This window comes from Elephas maximus, chromosome 8 (assembly GCF_024166365.1).
Source record: "Elephas maximus indicus isolate mEleMax1 chromosome 8, mEleMax1 primary haplotype, whole genome shotgun sequence".
Classification (NCBI taxonomy): domain Eukaryota; kingdom Metazoa; phylum Chordata; class Mammalia; order Proboscidea; family Elephantidae; genus Elephas; species Elephas maximus.
Window position 1 is genome coordinate 132,663,061 of NC_064826.1, and position 23,795 is coordinate 132,686,855.

The 23,795-nt window shown below is 40.6% G+C and overlaps 1 protein-coding gene across 11 annotated transcripts in view; it reads left to right on the forward strand.

Moving 5' to 3' along the window:
- Positions 1–2,900: 2,900 nt before the first annotated feature.
- Positions 2,901–23,795, forward strand: part of ZNF248 (zinc finger protein 248) — an 85,394-nt gene continuing 64,499 nt past the window's right edge. For 2 of the 11 annotated variants that reach the window (XM_049894693.1, XM_049894696.1), the window contains exons 1-4: positions 2,901–2,987; positions 4,508–4,551; positions 4,684–4,785; positions 4,882–4,914. In XM_049894693.1, coding sequence (XP_049750650.1) covers positions 4,900–4,914 — 15 coding nt within the window. In that variant the 5' untranslated portion in view covers positions 2,901–2,987; positions 4,508–4,551; positions 4,684–4,785; positions 4,882–4,899. Of the gene's footprint in view, positions 2,988–3,227; positions 3,452–4,507; positions 4,552–4,683; positions 4,915–22,747; positions 22,890–23,795 lie in introns of those variants that run through there. The other 9 variants (XM_049894686.1, XM_049894695.1, XM_049894692.1 and 6 more) reach the window with 8 other exon arrangements.

Here is a 23,795-nt window from a genome sequence, read left to right on the forward strand (position 1 = left end):
CTCCTAGGGATTTACCCAGGTGAACTAAAAATTTATGTCAACACAAAACTTTAACACAAATGGTTATAGTATTTTATTCACAATCACCAAAACAGGTAACAACACAGATATCTTTCAACAGGTGAATGGATAAACAAACTGTGGAACATCTATAAATGGGATACTATTCAGCAATAAAAAAAAAAGGAAACAACTTTAGTGAATCTCAAGTGAATTTTTCTAAGTGAAAGAAGTAAAAAGCAAAAGCTGTGTATTATATCAACCCATATAGTTGACATTTCAAAAAAGGTAAATTATAGAACACAGATCAGTGGATGTCAGGTGCCGGGGGAGAAAGGAGTATTTGAGTAACAATGGGCTGCCCAATCATCAAACATAAATATTACAATATATAAAAGGAGAGAGAAGTGAGCAGAGAGAGAGGGACCTACTACTACCAAGAAAGAAGAGCTGGGAGCGGAGCATGTCCTTTGGACCCAGAATACCTGCATTGAGAAACTCCTCAACCCAGGGGAAGATTGATGACAAGGACCTTCCCCAGAGCTAGCAGAGAGAGAAAGCCTTCCCTGGAGATGGTGCCCTGAATTTGGACTTCTAGCCTCCTAAACTGTAAGAAAATAAGTTTGTTTGTTAAAGCCATACACTTGTGGTATTTGTTAGACCAGCCTAAATAACTAAGACAGAATTTGGTACCAGGAGTGGGGTGCTGCTCTAACAGATACCTACAATGTGGAAGCAGTTTTTGGAATTTGGTAATGGGTAGAGGCTGGAAGAGTTTTAAGGCATCTAATAATAAAAGCCTAGATTGCCTAGAAGAGACTGTTGGTGGAATTATGGACATTAAAGGCAATTCTGGTAAGAGCTCAGAAGGAAGTAAGGAGAGCAGTAACACTGGAGATGGTACAAGACATCGAGAAGTGACAGCAGAGAAATGGTGGCAACAGAACAAGCAGACCAGCAGGGGACTGCAGGAGATGGTGCAGCAGGTTTCCCAGCCCACAGAGTGAGAAAGTTGAGTGGCTTTGGGCATGAGGCTTGCTACAGAGTAGGGTGCCTCTGAGGACTTGGTGGAGCTAGGTTTGCTGACCCACGGAGCTACAGCTGAATGCCTTGGGGCTGAGGCTTACTGGCGGAGTGGGGTGCACTTATCAGCAGAGCTAAGAGTTCTGTCTGAGCAGGACAGAGGTAGGCCAAGGTGTCAAGGGCCAGAGCAAGACCTGCTTGAGGGCACACCTGAGAAGAGGCTGTCCTGACTGAAGTACTTTATCCTGAGTGTTCCTGAACCTTACAACTTGTAACTTCCCTAATAAACCCCATAAACATGAGTATGGTCTGTGAGTTTTGTGTGGCCACTGCAACAAATTACTGAACCTTGCAGAGAAGTAAAGAGTGCAGTGCGAAGACAGATGATGTCAGAATTGGTAAAGATAGTGGAGAGAGGAGGTATGTCTGACCTCTGCCTCATAGCAATCACCCTTGGGCTGTTGACCTTGATTCTCCTTCCCCCTCGTGAAGTTGGAGGAGGTCAGATGTCCCCGCCATGCCATTTTTACAGTTGGCATCAGAAGTACTCATGTGGAACCTGTACACAGACCAAGAGGTGGTCGTTTGAACAGAACAAGGGGACACTGCCTGGTTTAAAATCAGGAAAGGTGTGCATCAAGGCTGTATCCTTTGGCCATACTTATTCGATCTGCATGCTGAACAAACAATCTGAGAAGTTGGACTATATGAAGAACGAGGCATTAGGATTAGAGGAGGACTTAGTAACAACCTGTGATATGCAGATGATATAACCTTGCTTGCTGAAAGAGGACTTGAAACACTGACGAAAATCATAGACTACAGCCTTCAGTATGGATTACACCTTAACATAAAGCAAACAAAAATCTTTACACTGGACCAATAAGCAACATCATAAGTGGAGAAAAGGCTTAAGTTGTCAAGAATTTCATTTTACTTGGATCCACCATCACTGTCCATGGAAGCAGCAGTCAAGAAATCAGATGCCATATTGCATTTGGCAAATTTGCTGCAACAGAGCTCTTTAAAGTGTTCAAAAGCAAGGATTTGTCACTTTAAGGTGCGCCTGACCCAAGCCATGGTATTTTTCAATTGCCTCATATGCATGGGAAAGCTGACAAGGGGTACAGAAGACTGAAAAAGAGTTGATACCTTTGAATTATGGTGTTGGCAAAGCATACTGAATTTACACACCACGGACTGCCAGAACAAACACGTCTCTCTTGGAAGTACAGCCAGAATGCTCCTAAGAAGCAAGGATGGTGACTTTGTCTCACCTACTTTGGACATGTCATCACAAGAGACCAATCCAAGGCAGACATCATGCTTGGTAAGGTAGGGTCAGCAAAAAAGAGGAAGACCCTCAACAAGATGGACTGAAACAGTGACTGCAACAGTGGGTTCGAACATAGCAATGACCGTGAGGATGGCACAGGACCGGGCAATATTTCGGCCTCTTTTGGATCCTATGATCTGGAACCCACTCATGACACAACATAAGGCAGAGAAGAACTGCCCCATGGTTTCCACGGGTGTATATCTTTATGAAGCCGACTCCCAAATCCTTCTTCCACGCTTGTGGGTTCAAACTGCCAGTGGTTTGGTTAGTAGCTGTATGTTTAACCACTGCACCACCAGCGCCCCTTAAAAAACAAAACAAAAAAGACCCTACTGGATAGGTGCTATTACTAGCTTCATTTTACAGTTCAATAATGTGAGGTAAGAACAGCCCAGTCACTTGCCAACACATCGCGTCTGTAAGTTACACCCACTTTTCCCACCGGCACCGAAGACCCAAGGTCCAGCTCCCGCCACTGCGTAGCGCTGTGCCCGCCCTGCTTGGCCTGGGCCGCCGCGCCCCCTCTGCGCATGTGCATCCCCGCCTTCTCCTCCTGGCAAGTCCTTCCCAGGCCTCCATCCTCTTGTGGGTGGCAATCGCTGGATACGCGGCGTGGGACTGGCGGGTGAGTAGCAGAGGCTGGGCGAGGGCCAAGGACAGCCACCGCGCGGCTCGGGGAGCGGGCGGCGGCTGGTGCTCGGCGGTGGAGAGGAGGTCCTGCGACCTCGCGGCTAGACTCCTAGCGCCTGCGACTCCGGCGGGGATTAAACGGTGCCGGGCAGGGGCGTCTTTCAGACGAAGGGGCCGGGCCCGGCATGTAACACAAAGAGGCCTTTTAGCGGGATAACATGTGTCCAGTCCTTGCGCTGCGCGGAAAGCGCCGGGTCCGTGAGGCCACGGGTGGGGAGTGCGCGTGCGTAAACTGAGAGGGTTGGCGAGGGGTGGGCTCCGGGCTCCAGGGGAGAGCGCTGCGCGTGCGTGACGTCGTGCGTGCGAGGCGTGGACGTGCCGTTTGCGCGGGGACGGCCGGAGGGGGCCGGGCTGTGAATGCGCAGGTTGGAGCCGGGATGAATGAATTACCCAGGCCAGGTAACTGTCGTGAGACTGGTTTCCTTATCTGTAGAATTCGGATATCTAGAATACCTGCTGCTTTGGAAACTCCAGTGGCGTAGTGGCTAAGTGCTACGGCTCTTAATCCACCATTCGAATCCACCAGCCGCTCCTTGGAAAATATGGGGCAGTTATACTGTGTCCTATTTAGAGTCGCTATGAGTCGGAATCGACTCGACGGCAACGGGTTTGGTTTTTTTTGGTTTTGAGCATTTACATTTTCTTAGGTGTTATTGTGTTCAATTTTTTTTTTTAGTAGGTAGTACTCGGCGAGGGCCCCAGGGCAATTCACTTTGTGCCTAATTTCCTCACATTTGAGATGGAAGAGTGAAGGGGCTGGGGTAGCTAGTACTAAAACCCTTTCCTGCCTCTGGCATTCCCAGATCCGAAGTTAGTATTTATTATGCGTTCATTTCTTATTATGTATAATCATGAAGCCGTCAAAGGTTGTGTGATGGCGGAAAGTCGGATAGGATTAAGAAGAGACAGGAGCTGGCGGAAGGGTGGGCATGAGGCAGGCTGCACAGGAAACTCTGGAGAGTTTGTGAGGACGTGGTTCAGGATGCAAGGCTTACCAGCCACAGCCAAGGAAATTCAGTCATCACCCTTCCATAGGCCCCCCTGTACCCCTCATTGTCCCGTCACTCTTCCCCAAAGTGAGCTCCTCTCAAGAAGCGACGTTCCATACCACAGGTGGCAGGCATCTAGACGGGTGCTGAGGTTCCTGCTCTCCTGGTCTTATACACACACAGAATGGTAGTGCAGGATGGTCCTTTTATGCGTGCTTATTTATTTTACCTTATTTGAAAGGTGAAAAAAAAATTGTGAGGTGACTGGTTCAGATCATGTGATTTGTTAGTGGCAGAACCAAAATTGAAAGTCGGGTCTGCTATTCCTGGGTCACGCTGTCTGCTTTGTCATTATTAGATCAAAGTTACTTATTAAAATTTTTTTTTGAGAAATTATTAGCAACTTAGAACAAACATTTAAGAAAATTTGTATTTGTCCTAAACACGCCCATCCCTTTTTTCACAGGTTTCTTGGGTTATCTGTCCTCAAAGAATTAATGGTATGAACAGGTAAATAAATAATATAGCTTGAGTATTTTGTTTCCTACAACATTGCTATGACAAAGCCATAGTGTTTTCGCCTTAGATTACTGTTACTTATTAAACTCATCCTCTCATGTTTTTTATTTTTCTGTGCCACAGAACCTAAATTGGTAATATATCACTAAGAAACAAATGTTTATATTCACTCAGTGAAAAGTGTCATGTCTAAGTTCAACATATATTGGAATTACACATGGACATGTAAGTATCTCATGTGTGGAGTTGTATAGGCAAGTGAATCCAGGAGCTGCCAGGCAGGCCAGATCTCTCTTGATGTCTTCCTTTCTTCTCCCCCAGCTTCAAGAAGAGCAGAAAATGAACAAATCTCAGGTGAGTTTTTTCTTTATTTCCACTTTGTTTTGAAATTGATTTTCTGAAGTTTATAAGGATTGTTGTTGTTGTGTGCTTTTGAGTTGATTTTGACTCATAGTGACCCTATGAGACAGAGTAGAACTGCCCCCATAGGGTTTCTAAGGAGTGGCTGGTGGATTCGAACTGCCAGCCTTTTGGTTAGCAGCCTGAGCTCTTAACCACTTAGCCACTAGGGCTCCTTGAAAGGAAAATTAGAAGCTGGCAAAAACTAACATTATGAGAAATACAGCTAGAGTAGCAGATCAAAAGCAGGGCGTCTGGCAACGTTAAATCCAGGACTTTTTATTTTACAGAATTATCAAAGTTACTGTAAAATTTTTTCTGAACTTTCTAACAGTAACCCGAAATAAATGCAGTATGTTACCTGTAGTCATTTCTTGTTGGAAACAAAGAGCATAGTGCCAAAGCAGAACTCAGTTCTTAAACTTTTCAGGCAACTAAACATTGATGTTTGAGTAGATAGCTCTCTGTGGCTCTGCTTGGTCCAAGACGAAAACATTGAAAATCTGGAGAAATGGAAGGACTACATGTCCTCACAATAACTCGCCATAAATATTTGTGTCGGCTTGATTATATATAAGATGGTGCTGGCTTATGTTTCTGCCATTTGCATTTCAACTTCATGAGTGTAGTCTTGCACCTTCACCACCAGTCACCTGAATCAGGCTTGGAAAAGGCCATCAAATTAAAGGCCACCAATGGATTTTTTTTTTTTTTTTTTAATCTTGACCCTCCTGCAACATCGGAAAGCCTGGTGGCATAGTGGTTAAGTGGCCAAAAGGTCAGCAGTTTGAATCCACCAGGCGTCCTTAGAAACCATAGGGGGCAGTTCTATGATTTGGAATCGACTAGACAGCAATGAGTTTGGTTTTCTGCAGCATTTGATATTATTATCCATGGTCTCTGTTTTGTAAAGTCTTTTCTGTTGGTGTCTATGTCACTACCCTCTAAACTTTCCTTTTTTTTAAAAACTCTGAATGGTTTCCTTTTTATCCCTAGTGGAGTCTTTTTCCTTTTGCCCCAGTCATTGCTTATTCCCAGGTTTCCATCCTTGGTCCAGTGCTCTTCTGAGTCTAGCTGTTTTTCCTGACTGGTTTCATCTCTCTGTTTTTTTTTTTTTTCCTCATAAAATATTTTTGAATTGGTGGTATATTAACATGGTTAAAAAAATTAAATGATACACAAAGATGTGAGTTTTAAGAAAAGGTATAAAACGTTGTACTCCCGTGCCCTTTCTCCCACTCCTTCTAAGTAGGGTGACTTTTATTTATCATTTAAATCAAGGCACTTTCACTGAGAGTGAAAGAGGTACTATAAATGTATATGCTGGGACATCGGTGTATTTTGGGACAGTCCTAGACAAACTGGAGTGTATGATCATCCTAGTAGAGGATACCCATTTTTTTTTCTAGTTTCTTGTTTATCCTATCAGTATATCTTTATGCAGTTCAAAGAAAATACGAGTGCACATTCTCATATGACTCTCCTTTTTTAAAAAATGGAATCCATTATCGTTAGGGCTTCTCAAAATTTGATGCACCTGTGAATTGTTTGAATTTTGTTAAAATGAAGATTCTGATTTAGTAGATCTTGATGGTGCTTAGGATTCTGCATTTCTAATAAGCTCCCAGTTGAAGCTAATTCTGTTGCTCAGGGGACCACACTTTGAGTAGCGAGTCTATACACTATTTTCCAGTGGGTTGTTTTTTTTTTTTTTTTTAAGGTATGTCCCAGGGATCTTTTGTACGTCACAACATAGATCGATTCTTCTTTCTTTGTCACCGTCGCATAGCAGTTCAAGTGTGGATGCTCCATAGTTTATTACACTATTGTAGCCTTTTGTTATTACCAACCATGTTGTAATGAATAACCTTGTAATGTGTATATATTTTTTTATTGTGGCAAGATATAAAATTTACCATTCTGTCCATTTTTGAGTGTGCGATTTAGGGGTGTATATCCGCAGTGTTGTGTAACCATTAAACCCATTGCTGTCCAGTTGATTCCTACTCGTAGCAACTCTGTAGGACAGAAAAGGACTGCACCGTAGGGCTTCCAAGGCAGTAATCTTTACTGAAGTAGACTGCCACATCCTTTTCCTGTAGAGCGGCTGGTGGGTTTGAACCACTGACCTTTTGCTAGCAGCCAAATGCTTCACCACTGCGCCACCAGGGCTCCTTGTATAGCCATTACGATTCTCTATTTCTAGATCTCTTTATCAGCCCAAACAAAAACTCTATCCTATTAAACAATGACACCCAATTACCCCTTCCCCCCAAGCCCTGGTAACCTGTATTCTGCTTCTGTCTCTCTGAATTTGCCAATTCTAAATACCCCATATAAATGGAATCATACAGTATTTATCCTTTTGTGTTTGGCTTATTTCACTTAGCATAATGTCTTCTAGTTTCATCCATCTTGTAGCATGTATTAGAACTTCATTCCTTTTTATGGCTGTATAATATTTCATTGTATGGCTATACCACATTTTGTTTATTCATCCATTGACAGACATATGTGTTGTTTTGCCTTTTACCTACTGTGAATGATGCTGCTATGAACATTGGCGTACAAGTATCTGTTTGTGTTCCTACTTTCTATTTTTTTTTTTGGTATATACCTAGGAATAGAGATGCTGAGTAATATAGTAATTAATTTTATGTTTAACATTTTGAGGAACCACCAAACTATCTTTCACAGTAGCTGTACCATTTACATTCCCACTAAGACCTAATTATTTTCCTTTTTTTAAAATTTTATTGTAACCATACTTACTATTAGGTGTGAAGTGATAATCTCATTCTGGTTTTGACTTGCATTTGGTTTGCAATGGATAAGCCCTTGGCTGCTAACCCAAAGATTGGTGGTTTGAACCTACCAGCCACTCAGCCCTATGGGAGAAAAAACCTGATGATCTGCACCCATAAAGACTGCAACCTAGGAAACCCTTTAGGGCTGTTATATTCTGTCTTATAGGGTCGTTATGAATTGGAATAGACTCGAGGCACACAACAACAACAAAAGTGGCTAATGATGTTGAGCATCTTTTCATGTGCTTACTGACGATTTGTGTATTTTCTTTGGAGAAATGTCTGTTCAAATCCTTTGCCTGTATTTTAATTGGGTTTTTTGCTTTTTTGGCGTTGGGTTATAAGAGCTTTTCACATATTCTGGATATTGATGCATATTACATAGATGATTTGCAGATATTTGTGGGTTATCTTTTCACTCTCTTGATAGTGTCCTTTGGTGCACAAAAATTTTTGATTTTAATGAAGTCCAATTTATCTATCTTTTCTGTACTGCCTGTGTTTTCACTGTCATGTCTAAGAATCTGTTGCTACATCCAAGGTCATGAATCTTTTTCCCTGTGTGTTTTTTGAAGATTATTATAGTTTTAGCTTTTGAATTTAAGTCTTTGATGCATTTTGAGTTGATTTTTGTGTATAGCATAAGGGATGAAGCCAGCTTCATTGTTTCGAATGTGTATATCCTGTTTTCTCACCACCGTTTGTTGTAAATGCTGTTATTTCCCCGTTAAATAGTCTTGGCATCCTTGTAGAATACCATTTGACTGTATATGTGATGGTTTATTTCTGGGCATTCTGTTCTATTCCATTAGTCTAGATGTCTATTTTTATGCCAGTACTACAGTGCTTTCTAATTTACTATACCTTTTAAATAAGTTTTGAAGTAGAGAGGTGTGAGTCCTCCAACTTTATTCTTTTCAACATTGTTTTAGCTATTTGGAGACCCTTTAAAATCCACAAAAATTTTAGGATGGATTTTTTTATTTCTGTGAAAAACACCCTTGGGATTTTGATAGGGCTTGCATTGAATTTGCAATTGAATATTGCTTTAATATTAACAGTATTAACTCTTTCAACCCATTAACATGGAATGTCTTTCCATGTATTTAAGCCTTTAATCCCCCACGTGTCTGTCAGTTTGTCGTACTCTGGGGGCTTGTGTGTTGCTGTGATGCTGGAAGCTATATGCCACCGGTATTCAGATACCAGCAGGGTCACCCATGGAGGACAGGTTTCAGCTGAGCTTCCAGACTAAGACAGACTAGGAAGAAGGACCTGGCAGTCTACTTCTGAAAAGCATTAGCCAGTGAAAACCTTATGAATAGCAGCGAAACATTGTCTGATGTAGTGCTGGAAGATGAGCCCCCCAGGTTGGAAGGCACTCAAAAGATGACTCGGGAAGAGCTGCCTCCTCAAAGTAGAGTCGACCTTAATGACGTGGATGGAGTAAAGCTTTCGGGACCTTCGTTTGCTGATGTAGCACGACTCAAAATGAGAAGAAACAGCTGCAAACATCCATTAATAATCTGAATCTGGAATGTACAAAGTATGAATCTAGGAAAATTGGAAATCGTCAAAAATGAAATGGAACTCATAAACATAGATATCCTAGGCATTAGTGAGCTGAAATGGACTGGTATTGGCCAGTTGGAATCGGACAATCATATAGTCTACTATTCTGGGAATGACAACTCGAAGAGGAACGGTGTTGCATTCATTGTCAAAAAGAGCGTTTCGAGATATATCCTGAAGTACAGCGCTGTCAGTGATAGGATAATATCCATACACCTACAAGGAAGAGCAGTTAATATGACTATTATTCAAATTTACTCACCAACCACCAGGGCCAAAGATGAAGAAATAGAAGATTTTTTATCAGCTGCTGCAGTCTGAAATTAATCGAACACGCAATCGAGATGCATTGATAATTACTGGCGATTGGAATGCGAAAGTTGGAAACAAAGAAGAAGGACCAGTAGCTGGAAAATACGGCCTTGGTTATAGAAACAATGCCAGAGATCGAATGATAGAATTTTGCAACACCAGCGACGTCTTCATTGCAAATACCTTCTGTCACCAACATAAATGGTGACTATATATGTGGACCTTGCCAGATGGAACACACAGAAATCAAATTGACTACATCTGTGGAAAGAGACGATGGAAAAGCTCAATATCATCAGTCAGAACAAGGCCAGGGGCGGACTGTGGAACAGACCATCAATTGCTCATTTGCAAGTTCAAGCTGAAACTGAAGAAAATCAGAGCAAGTCCACGAGAGCCAAAATATGACCTTGAGTATATCCCACCTGAATTTAGAGACCATCTCAAGAATAGATTTGACACATTGAACACTAGTGACCAAAGACCAGACCAGTTGTAGAATGACATCAAGGACATCATCCATGAAGAAAGCAAGAGGTCACTGAAAAGACAGGAAAGAAAGAAAAGACCAAGATGGATGTCAGAGGAGACTCTGAAACTTTCTCTTGAGAGTCGAGCAGCTAAAGCAAAAGGAAGAACTGATGAAGTAGAATAACTGAGCAGAAGATTTCAAAGGGCCTCTCGAGAAGACAAAGTAAAGTATTATAAGGACATGTGCGAAGAGCTGGAGATGGAAAACCAAAAGGGAAGAACGCGCTCGGCATTTCTCAAGCTGAAAGAACTAAAGAAAAAATTCAAGCCTTGAGTTGCAATAGTGAAGGATTCAACGGGGAAAATGTTGAACGATACAGGAAGCATCAAAAGAAGATGGAAGGAATACATAGAGTCATTATACCAAAAAGAATTAGTCAATATTGAACCATTTCAAGAGGTGGCATATGATCAGGAACCGATGGTACTGAAGGAAGAAGTCCAAGCTGCCCTGAAGGCATTGGCAAAAAACAAGGCTCCAGGAATTGATGGAATCTCAATTGAGATGTTTCAACAAACAGATGAAGCTCGTCTATGCCAAGAAATATGGAAGACAGCTTCCTGGCCAGCTGACTGGAAGAGATCCATATTTATGCTTATTCCCAAGAAAGGTGATCCAACCGAATGTGGAAATTATAGAACAATATCGTTAATATCACATGCAAGCAAAATTCTGCTGAAGATCATTCAAAAACAGCTGCAGCAGTATATCGACAGGGAACTGCCAGAAATTCAGGCTGGTTTCAGAAGAGGACGTGGAACCAGGGATATCATTGCTGATGTCAGATGGACCCTGGCTGAAAGCAGAGAATACCAGAAGGATGTTTACCTGTGTTTTAATGACTATGCAAAGGCATTCGACTGGGTGGATCATAACATATTATGGGTAACATTGGGAAGAATGGGAATTCCAGAACACTTAATTGTGCTCATGAGGAACCTTTACATAGATCAAGAGGGAGTTGTTCGGACTGAACAAGGGGATACTGATTGGTTCAAAGTCTGGAAAGGTGTGCATCAGGGTTGTATTCTTTCACCATACCTATTTAATCTGCATGCTGAACAAATAATACGAGAAACGACTATATGAAGAAGAACGGGGCATCAGGATTGGAGGAAGACTTGTTAACAACCTGCGTTACACAGATGATACAACCTTGCTTGCTGAAAGTGAAGAGGACTTGAAGCAGTTACTAATGAAGATCAAAGACCACAGCCTTCAGTATGGATTACACCTCAACATAAAACAAAAATCCTCACAACTGGACCAACGAGCAACATTGTGATAAACGGAGAAAAGATTGAAGTTGTGAAGGATTTCATTTTACTTGGATCCACGATCAACAGCCATGGAAGCAGCAGTCAAGAAATCAAAAGACACATTGCATTGGTTAAGTCAGCTGCAAAGGACCTCTTCAAAGTGTTGAAGAGCAAAGATGTCACCTTGAAGACTAAGGTGCGCCTGACCCAAGCCATGGTATTTTCAATCACATCATATGCGTGTGAAAGCTGGACAATGAATAAGGAAGACCGAAGAAGAGTTGATGCCTTTGAATTGTGGTGTTGGTGAAGAATATTGAATATACCATGGACTGCTAAAAGAACGAACAAATCTGTCTTGGAAGAAGTGTGGCCAGAATGCTCTTTAGAGGCAAGAATGGCGAGACTACTTTGGACGTGTTTAGGAGGGATCAGTCCCTGTAGCAAGACATCATGCTTGGCAGAGTACAGTGTCAGTGGAAAAGAGGAAGACCCTCAACAAGGTGAAGTGACAGAGTGGCTGTAACAATGAGCTCAAGCATAACAACGATTTTAAGGATGGCGCAGGACCGGGCAGTGTTTCTTTCTGTTGTGCGTAGGGTTGCTATGAGTCAGAACAGACTCAACGGCACCTAACAACAACAACAAGCCTTTAATTTCCTTCAGCAATGTTATATGGTTTTCAGTGTACATGTCTTTCACCTCCTTGGTTTAAATTTATTAGTAAGTATTTTATCTTTTAGATATACTATTGAAAATGGGATTGTTTTCTTAATGTCCTTTATAGATTACTCATTGCTGATTTTTCGATGTTACTTTTGTACCCTGCAAATGCTGAATTCATTTATTAGTTGTAGTAGATTTCTTGTGTATTTTTTGGGATTTTCTGTATATGGGATCGTATCATCTGTGAGCAGAAATAATTTTACTTCTTTCTCATTTGGATGCCTTTTGTTTTTTACTTTCTAATTGCTTTGGTTGGAACTTAAGTACTATGTTGAATACAAGTGGTGAACGTTGACATCTCTGACTTACTGCCAGATCTTAGGGGCAAAGTTTTCAGCCTTTCACCATTGCATATGATATTAGCTGTGGGCTTTTCATATGTGGCCTTTATCATGTTCAGAGTGTTTCCTTCTATTCTGAATTTATTGAGTGTTTTTATCATGAAACGGTGTTGAATTTTATCAAATGCTTTTTCTGCATCAATTGAGGTGATTTTTTTCCTTCATTCTAGTAATGTGATATATTGATTGATTTTCTAATGTTCAACCACCCTTGCATTCCTGGTGAGTCCCACTTCATCATGGTGTATAATCTTTTTAATATGTTTTTGGTTTTGGTTTGCTAGTATATTATTGAGGATTTTTGCATCTTTATTCATAAAGGTTATTGGCCTGTGATTTTCTTTTCCTGTCATGTTTTTGTCTAGCTTTGGTATCAACGTAATGGTGGCCTTATAGAATGAGTTTGGAAGTTTTCCCTCCTTTTCTATGTTTTGGAAGACTTTGAGGCCAAAAAAAGAAACGACCAAACCCGTTGCTGTTGAGTCGATTCTGACTTCGAGCTACCCTGTAGGACAGAGTAGGACTGCCCTATAGGGTTTCCAAGGCTGCAGTCTTTACAGAAGCAGACTGCCACATCTTTCTCCAAGGAAATAAGTAAGGAGCAGCAGGTGGGTTCTAACTGGGGACCTTTCAGTTTTCAGCCTACCACTTAACCACTGTGCCACCAGTACTCTTTACTTTGGTAAGGATTTGTGCTAATTCTTTACATGTTTGGTAAAATTTACCAGTGAAGCAATCTGGTATTAGGCTTTTCTTTTTTGGAGGTTTTTGATTCAGTCTTCCTTACTTGTTATAGATCTATTTAGATTTCTTTTTCTTCTTGAGTCAGATGTTAGAATTTCTATGTTTCTGTGAATTTATCCATTTCATTTACCACCATCACCAGTTGCTGCTGAGTTGACTTTGACTCCTGGTGACTCACCATGTGTATCAGAGTAGAACTGTTCCACAGGGTTTTCAGTGGCTGACGTTTCAGAAGTAGTTTGCCAGACAATTTTTTTTTGAGGTGCCTCTTAGTGGACTTGAACTTCCCATTCTTCAGTTAGCTGCTGAGCATGTTAACTGTTTGCACCACCCAGGGGCTCCCCATTTCATCTAGGTTGTCCAATTTGTCGTTCATAGTATTCTTGTTTTTATTTCTGTAAAATTGGTAGTGATGTCCCCATTTTTATTTCTGATTTTAGTAGTTTGTGTCTTCTCGTAGTCTAGCTAAAGCTTTGTCAATTTTGCTGATCTTTTCAAAGAACAACTTTTGGTTTCATCAGTTCTCTCTATTGTTTTTCTGTTTTTTCTTTCTTTTATCTCCTCTGTATTCTTTATCATTGCCTTCTTTTTGCTAGCCTCGGGTTTAATTTGCTTCTTTTTTCCTAGTTCCTCAAGGTCTCAAGTTAGACAGCTGATTTGAGATTTCTTATTTTTTGTTGTAGACATCTACTGCTGTAAATTTTCTTCTGAGCACTGCCTTTATTGTATCCCATAAATTTTTTGTCTTATAGTTTTGTTTTCATTTGTCTCGTATTTTCTAATTTCCCTTGTGATTTCTTCTTTGACCCATAGAATTTTCTTTAGTTTCCACGTATTTGTGAGTTTTCTAGTTTTTCTTCTGTTACTGGTTTCTATCTTGATTCCATTGTGGTCAGACAAGATTCTTTGGATGATTTCAGTCTCTGTAAATTTATTAATACTTATTTTGTGGCATAACATATCACTTATTCTGGAGAAATTCCGTGTGCCCTTGAGAAGATTATGTATTGTCTATTTATTGGGTGGAGTATTCTCTGTATGTCTGTTCTGTCTAGTTGGTTTATAGTGTTGTTCTTCTATTTCCATATTAATCTTCTGTCTAGATGTTCTGTCTATATTGTTATACATTAAATTATGTCCCCCCAAAATATGTGCTGTAAATCCTAACCTCTATACCAAAAGGAGCCCTGTTAGCACAGTGGTTAACCACTCAGCTGCTAACTAAAAGGTCAGTGCTTCGGATCCACCAGTTGTTCTGAGAGAGAAAGATGTGGCCGTCTGCTTAAGTAGAGATTACAGCCTTGGAAACCCTACTGGGGTAGTTCTATTCTGTCCTATAGAGACATTATGAGTCAGAATCAACTGGATGGCAATGGGTTTGGTCTGCTTGTGCTTATGGATATATTCCCATTTGGGATAGGTTTTCTCTGTTGTGTTAATGAGGCCATATCAGTGTGGGTGTGTCTTAAACCAGTCAGTTTTTAGATGTAAAAAGAGCACGTTAGGTACAGAAGCAGGGAAGCACAAATGGAGAAAGATTGATGCCATGTGGAGATCGCTAAAGGAAACAAGCAAGAGAAGCTGAAAGAGACAAGAATTTTCCCCCAGAGTGGACAGAGAAAGCTTTTCCCTAGAGCCAATGCTCTGAATTCAGACTTCTACTCTCCTAGATTCAGAAAACAAATTTGTGTTCATTAAAGCCACCCACTTGTGATATTTTTGTTATAGGAGCACTAGGAAACTAAGATATACATTGAAGGTGGAATACTGAAGTCTCCAGCTATTATTGTAGAGCTGTTTCTCTATTCAATTCTTTTAATATTTACTTCATATTTTGGGGAGCTCTGGTTTTATGTACATATAATTGTTACATCTTCTTGATAGATTGACCCTTTTATCAACATATATGTCCTTCTTTGTCTCTTGTAACAGTTTTTTACTTAATGTATTTTGTCTGATACTAATATAGGCACATCAGCTTTATTTTTTTCCCTTTTTTTTAAAATTGTGCTTTAAGTAAAAGTTTATAATTCAAGTCAGTTTCTCATACAAAAACTTACACACACGTTGTTATGTGACCCTAGTTGCTCTCCCTACAATGTGACAGCCACCTTGTATTTCTTGTGTCCAGTCATTCAGCTCCTGTCCCCCTCTGCCTTCTCATCTTGGCTCCAGAGACGAGCTGCCCACATAGTCTCATGTGTCTACTTGAGCTAAGAAGTGCACTCCTCATCAGTATCATTTTATGCCTTACAGTCCAGTCTAATCTTTGTCTGAGGAGTTAGCTTCGAGAATGATTTTAGTTTTAGGCTAATAGGGAGTCCAAGGGGCATGACCTCTGGGTTCCCTCCAGTTCCAGTCAGACTATTATGTCTGGTCTTTTTACTAGAATTTGAGGCCTACATCCCATCATCATTCTCTGTTGTGTTCCGTCAGGGCAGTCATTGGTGGTAGCTGGGTACAATCTACTTCTTCCCGTCTCACACCGATCTAGTCCCTGGTTTATGTAGCCCATGTTTCTCTTGGGCTCGTACTTCCCTTGTGTCTTTGGTGTTCTTCGTTCTTCTTTGTTCCAGGTGGGTTGAGACCAGTTGCTGCATCTTAGATGGCTCGTTGCCAGCTTTTTAAGACCCCAGACACCACCACTGACAAAAGTGTGATGCAGAATGTTTTCTTAATATACTTTGTTATGCCACTTGATCTAGATGTCCACTGAAACCATGGTCCCCAGAACTGGGCCCCTGCTACTCTGTTCCTTGAAGTGTTTGGTTGTATTCAGGAACCTTCTTAACTTTTGGATTAATCCAGTTGTGCTGACTTCCCCTGTATTGTGTGTTGTCCTCCCCTTCACCTAAAATAATTCTTGTCTACTATCTAATTAGTGAATACCCCTCTCCCTCCCTCCTTCCCTCTCTCTCCACCCTTGTAACCATCAAAGAATGTATTCTGTGTTTAAACCTTTTGTTGAGTTCTTATAATAGTGGTCTCATAGAATATTTGTCCTTTTGTGACTGACTAATTTCACTCGGCATAATGCCTTCCAGATTCCTCAGTGTTACAAGATGTTTCATGGGTTCATTGTTCTTATCCTTGCGTAGTATTCCATTATGTGAATATGCCGTAATTTGTTTATCCATCTTTTTGCTATTGTAAACAGTGCTGCAGTGAACATGGGTGTGCATATATGTATTCATGTGAATGCTCTTGTTTCTCTAGGATATATTCCAATAAGTGGGATTGCTGGATCTTACGGTACTTCTAGCTTTCTAAGGAAGCGCCAAATCAATTTCCAAAGTGGTTGTACCATTTTATGTTCCCACCAGCAGTTTATAAGTGTTCTAATCACTCTACAACCTCTCCAAGATGTATTATTTTGTGTTTTTTGGATTAATGCCAGCCTCGTTGGGGTGAAATGGTATCTCATTATAGTTTTGATTTGCATTTCTCTAATGGCTAATGATCATGAGCATTTCCTCAGGTATCTGCTAGCTGCCTGAGTGTCTTCTTTAGTGAAGTGCCTGTTTACATCCTTTGCCCATTTTTTAACTGGGTTATTTGTGTTTTTTTGTTGAGGTTTTGCAGTGTCTTGTAGATTTTAGAGATTAGATGCTGATTGGATTTGTTATAGCCAAAAAAATTTTCCCAGTCTTTAGGTTGTCTTTTTACTCTTTTGGTGAAGTCTTTGGATGAGCATAAGTGTCTGATTTTTAGGAGCTCCTAGTTCTCTAGTTTCTCTTCTGGTGTTTGTGCGTTGTTAGTAATGTTTTGTATACTGTTTGTGCCATGTGTTAGGGCTCCTAGCATTGCCCTATTTTTTCTTCCATGATCTTTATTGTTTTAGATTTTATATTTAGGTCTTTGATCCATTTTGAGTCAGTTTTTGTGCATGGTGTGAGGTATGGGCCTTGTTTCTTTTTTTTGCAGATGGATATCTAGTTATGCCACCAGCACCATTAGTTAAAGACACTGTCTTTCCCTATTTAACGGACATTGGTTCTTTGTCAAATATCAGCTGCTCATAGGTGAATGGATTTATGTCTGGATTCTCAATTCTGTTCCATTGGTCTATGTATCTGTTGTTGTACTAGTACCAGGCTGCTTTGACTGCTGTGGTGGTTTAAAGGTTCTAAACTCAGGTAGTGTGAGGCCTCCCACTTTGTTGTTCTTTTTCAGTAATGCTTTACTTATTTGGGGCCTCTTCCCTTTCCATATGAAGTTGATGATTTGTTTCTCCATCTCATTAAAAAAAGCCATTGGAATTTGGATGGGCATTGCATTTTGTCTGTAGATCTCTTTGGAAAGAATAGACAGTTTTACAATGTTGAGTCTTTCTATCCATAAGCAAGGTATGTTTTTCCATTTACGTAGATCTCGGTTTCTCGCAGTAGTGTCTTGTAGTTTTCTTTGTATAGGCCTTTTTTGTCTCTGGTTAGATTTATTCCTAAGTATTTTATCTTCTTAGGGGCTGTTTTAAATGTATTGATTTGGTGATTTCCTCTTCAGTGTTCTCTGTGTTACTGTAGAGGAATCCAGGTGATTTCTCTATGCTTACCTTGTATCCCGATACTTTGTGGGAATTGTCTATTTTCAGTAGTTTTCTTGTGGATTCTTTTGGGTTTTCCGTGTATAAGATCATATCATCTGCAAATAAAGATTCTTTTACTTCTTCCTTACCTATTTGGATGCTCCTTATTTCTTTTCCTAGCCTAATTGCTTTATCTAGGACCTCCAACACAATGTTGAATAAGAGTGGTGATAAAGGACACCCTTGTCTGGTTCCTGTCCTCAAGGGGAATGCTTTCAGATTCCATTTAGGATGATGTTGGCAGTTGACTTTGTATAAATGTCCTTTATTATGTTGAGGAATTTTCCTTCTATTCCTATTTTGCTGAGAGCTTTTATCACGCATTGGTGTTGCACTTTGTCAGATGACATTTCTGATTCAATTGGTAAGATCATGTGGTTCTTGTCATTCGTTTTATTTATGTGATGGATTACATTGTTAGATTTTCTAATGTTGAACCATCGCTGCATACCTGGTTTGAATACCACTTGGTCATAGTGAATTTTTTTTTTTTTTGATATGTTGAATTCTATTGACTAGAATTTTGTTGAGTATTTTTGCATCTGTGTTTATGAGGGATATTGGTCTGTAATTTTCCGATTTTCTGTGTGTGGTGTGTGTGTGTGTCTTTACGTGGTTTTGGTGTCAGGGTTATGCTGGCTTCATAGAATGAGTTTGGGAGTATTCCATCCTTTTCTGTGCTCTGAAATATCTTTAGTAGTAGTGTTGTTAACTCTTCTCTGAAAGTTTGGTAGAATTCTCCTGTGAAGCCACAAGGACCAGGGGTTTTTTTGTGTTGGGAGTTTTTTAATTACCTTTTCAATCTCTTCTTTTGTTGTAGGTTTCTTTAGGTGTTCTGCCTCTGTTTGTGTTAGTTTATGAAGGTAGTGTGTTTCTAGAAATTTGTCCATTTCCTCTAGCTTTTCAAATTTGTTGAAGTACAGTTTTTCATAGTATTCTGTTATGATTCTTTTAATTTCAGTTGGGTCTGTTGTGATACCACCCATCTCATTTCTTATTCGGGTTACTTGCTTCCTCTCCTGTTTTTCTTTTGTCAATTTGGTTACTGGTTTATCGATTTTATTGATGTTTTCAAAGAAACAGCTTTTGGTCTTGTTAACTCAGTTGTTTTTCTGTTCTGTATTTCATTTAATTCCGCTCTGATTTATTATTTGCTTTCTTCTGGTGCCTGATGGCTTCTCTTGCTGTTCTCTTTATATTTGTTCAAGTTGTAGGGCTAATTCTTTGATTTTGGCCCTTTCTTCTTTTTGGATGTGTGCATTTATTGCTGTAAATTGACCTCTGAGCACTGCTTTTTTTGTGTCCCAGAGGTTTTGGTAGGATGTGTTTTCATTCTCATTTGATTCCACGAATTTCTTTATCACGTCCTTAATTTCTTCTGTAACCCAGCAGTTTTTGAGCAAGGTGTTGTTCAGTTTCCATGTGTTTCATTTTTTTTTTCCTTCCTTTTTCTGTTATTAATTTCTACTTTTATGGCTTTGTGGTCAGAAAAGATGCTTTGTAGTATTTCGATGTTTTGGATTCTGTTAAGGCTTGCTTTGTGGCCTAATATGTGGTCTGTTCTGGAGAAATGTTCCATGCGCATTGGACAAGAAAGTATGCTTGCTACTGTTAGGTGAAGTGTTCTTTATATGTCTATGAGGTCAAGTTGTCTGATTGTGGCATTTAGGTTTTCCGTGTCTTTATCGGATGTTCTTGTTGGGTATTCTGTCCTTCACCAAAAGTGGTGTGTTGAAGTCCTCTACTACTGTTGTGGAGCTGATTGTCTGTTTCTCTTTTAAATGCTGTTAGTGTTTTATGTATCTTGGAACTTTGTCGTTGGGTGTGTAAATATTTATTATGGTAATGTCCTCCTGGTGTATTGACCCTTTAATCATTATATGTTGTCCTTCGCTATCCTTTGTGGTGGATTTTACTTTAAAGTGTGTTTTGTCAAAAATTGATATTGCCACTCCTGCTCTTTTTCGATTGTTATTTGCTTGATACATATTTTTTCCGTCCTTTGAGTTTTATTTTGTGTCTTTCAGTCCAAAGTGTGTCTCTTGTAGGCAACGTATAGATGCATCATGTTTATTTATCTGTTCTGCCACTCTCTGTGCCTTTATTGGTGCTTTTAGTCCATTTACGTTCAGCTTAATTGTTGATGGGTTTTTTTATGAGTTTAGTACTGTCATTTTTGTTGTTTTTTTTTTTGTGTGTGTGTGCGTGTGTTGTTAACAGTTTCTTTGTTCCACTCAATTTTCTGTGCTGAGTCATTTTTCTTTATTTTTTTTTTCTCTTTTTCATTGTTGATTTTGTATTTGCTGTCTTTATGTTTTTTTGTTTTTTATTTTGATGTGTAGGATTGTTAGTCTACTCTGTGGTTACCTTAGTTTTTCCCCCTATTTTTCCAACTGAAAACTAATCTTTTATTTCTTTATGTTGCCTTAACTTCTTTTGTATATGAAAGATCTATGACTACATTTTTTAGTCCTTCTTTTTTGATTTTATGTTGTCATCTTTCACATAATGACATCTCCGTGTCTGTTTTTGCAGTGTTTTAGCTTTGATTTGTTTTTGTAATTTCCCTGTCTGGGTTGATATCTGGTTGCCGTGTCCTTTGTTCTAGTTTTGCGTTGTTACCTGATGTTACTGACTTTCTAACCAGAGGACTCCTTTTAGTATTTGTTGTAATTTTGGTTTGGTTTTTGCAAATTCCCTAAATTTCTTTTTTTCTAGAAGTGTTGTAATTTTGCCATCATTTGAGAGACAGTTTTGCTGGCCATTTAATTCTTGGCTGTCAGTTTTTTTTTTCCTTCAAGGTTTTGTATATGTTATCCCATTGCCTTCTTGCCTGCATGGTTTCTACTTAGTGTGAGCTTAGTCTTATTAACTCTCCTTTGTGGGTGACTTTTTGTTTATCCCTAGACGCTCTTAAGATTTTCCCTTTATCTTTGGTTTTGGTAAGTTTGATTATAGTATGTCTTAGGACTACTTTGGGGATCTACCTCGTGTGGGGTTTGATGAGCATCTTGGATACATATCTTCTCATCTTTTACAATATCAGGGAAGTTTTCTGCTAACAAATCTTCAACAATTCTTTCTGTATTTTTGTTACCTACTCTGTTCTGGTACTCCAGTCACTTGTAGGTTTTCACTATTGGGAGAGTCCCGCATAATTAGGGTTTCTTCATTTCTAAAAAACCTTTTATCTGATTTTTCCTCAAATATGTTGATGCCAAGTGTTTTATCTTCAGTCTCTCTAATTCTGACTTCCATTGCTTCAATTCTGCTCTTTTGACTTTCCATTGAATTGTCTGATTCTGAAATTTTATTGTTAATCTTCTGAATTTCTTTTTGCTGTCTCTCTGTGGATTCTTGCAGCCTATTAAATTTGTCATCATGCTCTTTTCTAATCTGCTTAAGTTCCTCTAATGCTTTGTCTGTGTGGTGCTTGACTTATCCTGCTTCTTGCCTGATCTCTTTCCTGATATTTTGAAGAGTTCTGTATATTAACCTTCTGTATTCTACCTCCAGTAATTCCAGGAAGTTCTCTTCGTCTGGAATATTTCTTGATTCTTTGTTTTGGGAGCTTGCTGAAGCCATCATGGTCTGCCTCTTTATGTGATTTGATATTGACTCTTGTTCCAAGCCATCAGTAAGTTACTATATGTATTTATTTTATGTTTGCCTACTGTCCTAGCTTCTTGTTTTGGTATGCCCAAATAGGCTGCTCGAGTGAGCTAGCTTGATTTTTGGTGCCTTGAAGCACTAACATCCTGTCATCTGGCGTTTAGAGCTGTCACTAGGTATGTGATCCCAGAAGTCCGTTCATTTCTTCTGTATGATTCAGCTCAGGTGTATCAGTATTCAGTCAACAGGGGTGTGGTGAAGGCTCTCACCTACAATCCTAGACAAGCAGGGGTGATTGGTGTAGGCACAGGTATCTGGGTACAGTAGGGTGTCATGCCTTCAGCAAGGCAGGGGCTGACAACCGTCTCTGAGTGTCTCAAGGAAAAGTGTGTCCCTGTTCCCTAGAGTGTGTAGGTGGGTGGGTTTTGCACCTGGTCTATGGGCAGCCAGTGCTGTTGGCTGTAAGGACTGGAAGGCACCACTTATTTTTACACAGCTGTCGTGGGTGGCTAGGTGTCATGGGTGGAGCCACCAGTCCTCAGGCCCCTGTTGTGGGTAGGTGAGGACCCTGTTCCATAGGCAGAACGGTGTCAAATGTCACGAACCCTACCCTCCACCATGTAGCTGGAACAGTTGAAGTTAGACTTTCGGTACATACCCTGTTGTACTGGGCTAATGAGGGCTTATGCTGTCGAAATGGGCCCACACGGGTCTATGCAGGGCTGAAAGGCATTCATAAGCCTGTGGACCCCTTATGCTTGTGCCTAAGCAAAGGAGCTGTTTCTGCCCTGAGTTCCTGCCTTAGTGGAGCGGGCACATTATTTTTTCACCTGTTAATTTTTTCCCTCTCCACGGGTGGGAGAATGACTCAGGGAGAGTGCAGGGTCCTCCTTCTGGCTGGGACCCAGTGCAGAACAGGAAGGGAGCCGGTAAGTTAGTGAGACGTTTTTCCCAAAGGGGTATTTTTTGGATTTGCAAGTTAGGTTGAACACAAGTACTTATCTTTTGCTGACTGAGTGCCGCTTCTCCCTTGTTCTGGAACCTTGAGCAGACTCTCTACCACTTGTTCTCTCCCGATGTGGAAAATGCATCCTGAACTCCACTGCTTGTCTTAAGGCACTTGCACCAGAGGAATTGACCTCTGGGGTGCTGGTTCGCGCTGGTTCAGGTCTCGCAACTCCTCGCTGCTTCCGAACCATTTCTCTCTCCCTGTGCCGCTCAATCTGATTCCTCACCTTTGCCTTTGATGTTCAGGGTTCCCATCTTGTCATTTAAAATCAATTCACATGTTTTTTCAGGTTTTTGTTGTAAGAGGGACCACAGGAAGCATCTGACTACTCCACCATCTTGGCCCTGCCTCGCCGTATCACCTTTGTAAGGCCATTCTTGCCATGATCTTGTAACTGCCACTAAATGACTGGATGGAACTATGCAAATGAGGTACTTGAGGCCCACAGGGGGATTGGATAACTTGCTAATAATGTGAATAAGGTGCACAGCACCCTTGTGGGGATGGGGCCATGCAAATAAGGTGTTATGGAATCCTAAACGAGGGAATTGATCAGTTTCACCATCCCACTAGGTTTAAAATGAGCCATCCCAGAGGTGGAAAGTGGGAACCTCACAACCATCAAGAAAGAGAAATGTGTTCTTTGGATCCAGGGTTCCTTGCTGAGAACCTCTTTAGACCCAGGAGACAGGGAGAGAGCTTTAACAGCAGAGATGGCGAGAAGCATTTCCAGAGAAATGATGCCAGCAGAGGCAATAGAATCGGGACCAGCAGGAGGTGGCGTGGTGGGCTTTTCCAGCCCAGGGAGTGAGAAAGTTGAGTACCTTCAGGCAGGAGGCTTGCTAGCATATTGGAATGCTTCCTGACAGTTGTAGTCATAGCTAGGCTCACCAACCCATGACCCATGAAGAGAGAGAGCTCTGCAGCTTTCAGCCAAGGCTTTCTGGCAGGGTAGGGTGCCCACAGGCACTTACTGGCAGAGCTAAAGAGCTTTGTAACACTTGGCCAAGCAGGGCAGAGGTGGGGCTGAGGGGCCGAGAGTCAGAGAAAGGCCTGCTTGTGGGTATGGTTGAAAAGAAGCTGTCCTGATCTAAGAACTATATCCTGAGCATTCCCAAATCTGGATTGTAACCTAATAAACGCCATAAATGTGAGTATTGTCTATGAGCTTTGTGTTGGCATTGTAACAAAATATCGAACTCAGAGAAGTAGAGAGTGCCATGGGAAGCACAGTGGTGTCAGAACTGGTAAAAAGGTTGGAGCGTGAAGGTATGTCTAAACTCCACCTCATGGGAATCAGTCTTGGGCTGTTGATCTTTTTTGTTTCCTGATTTTTT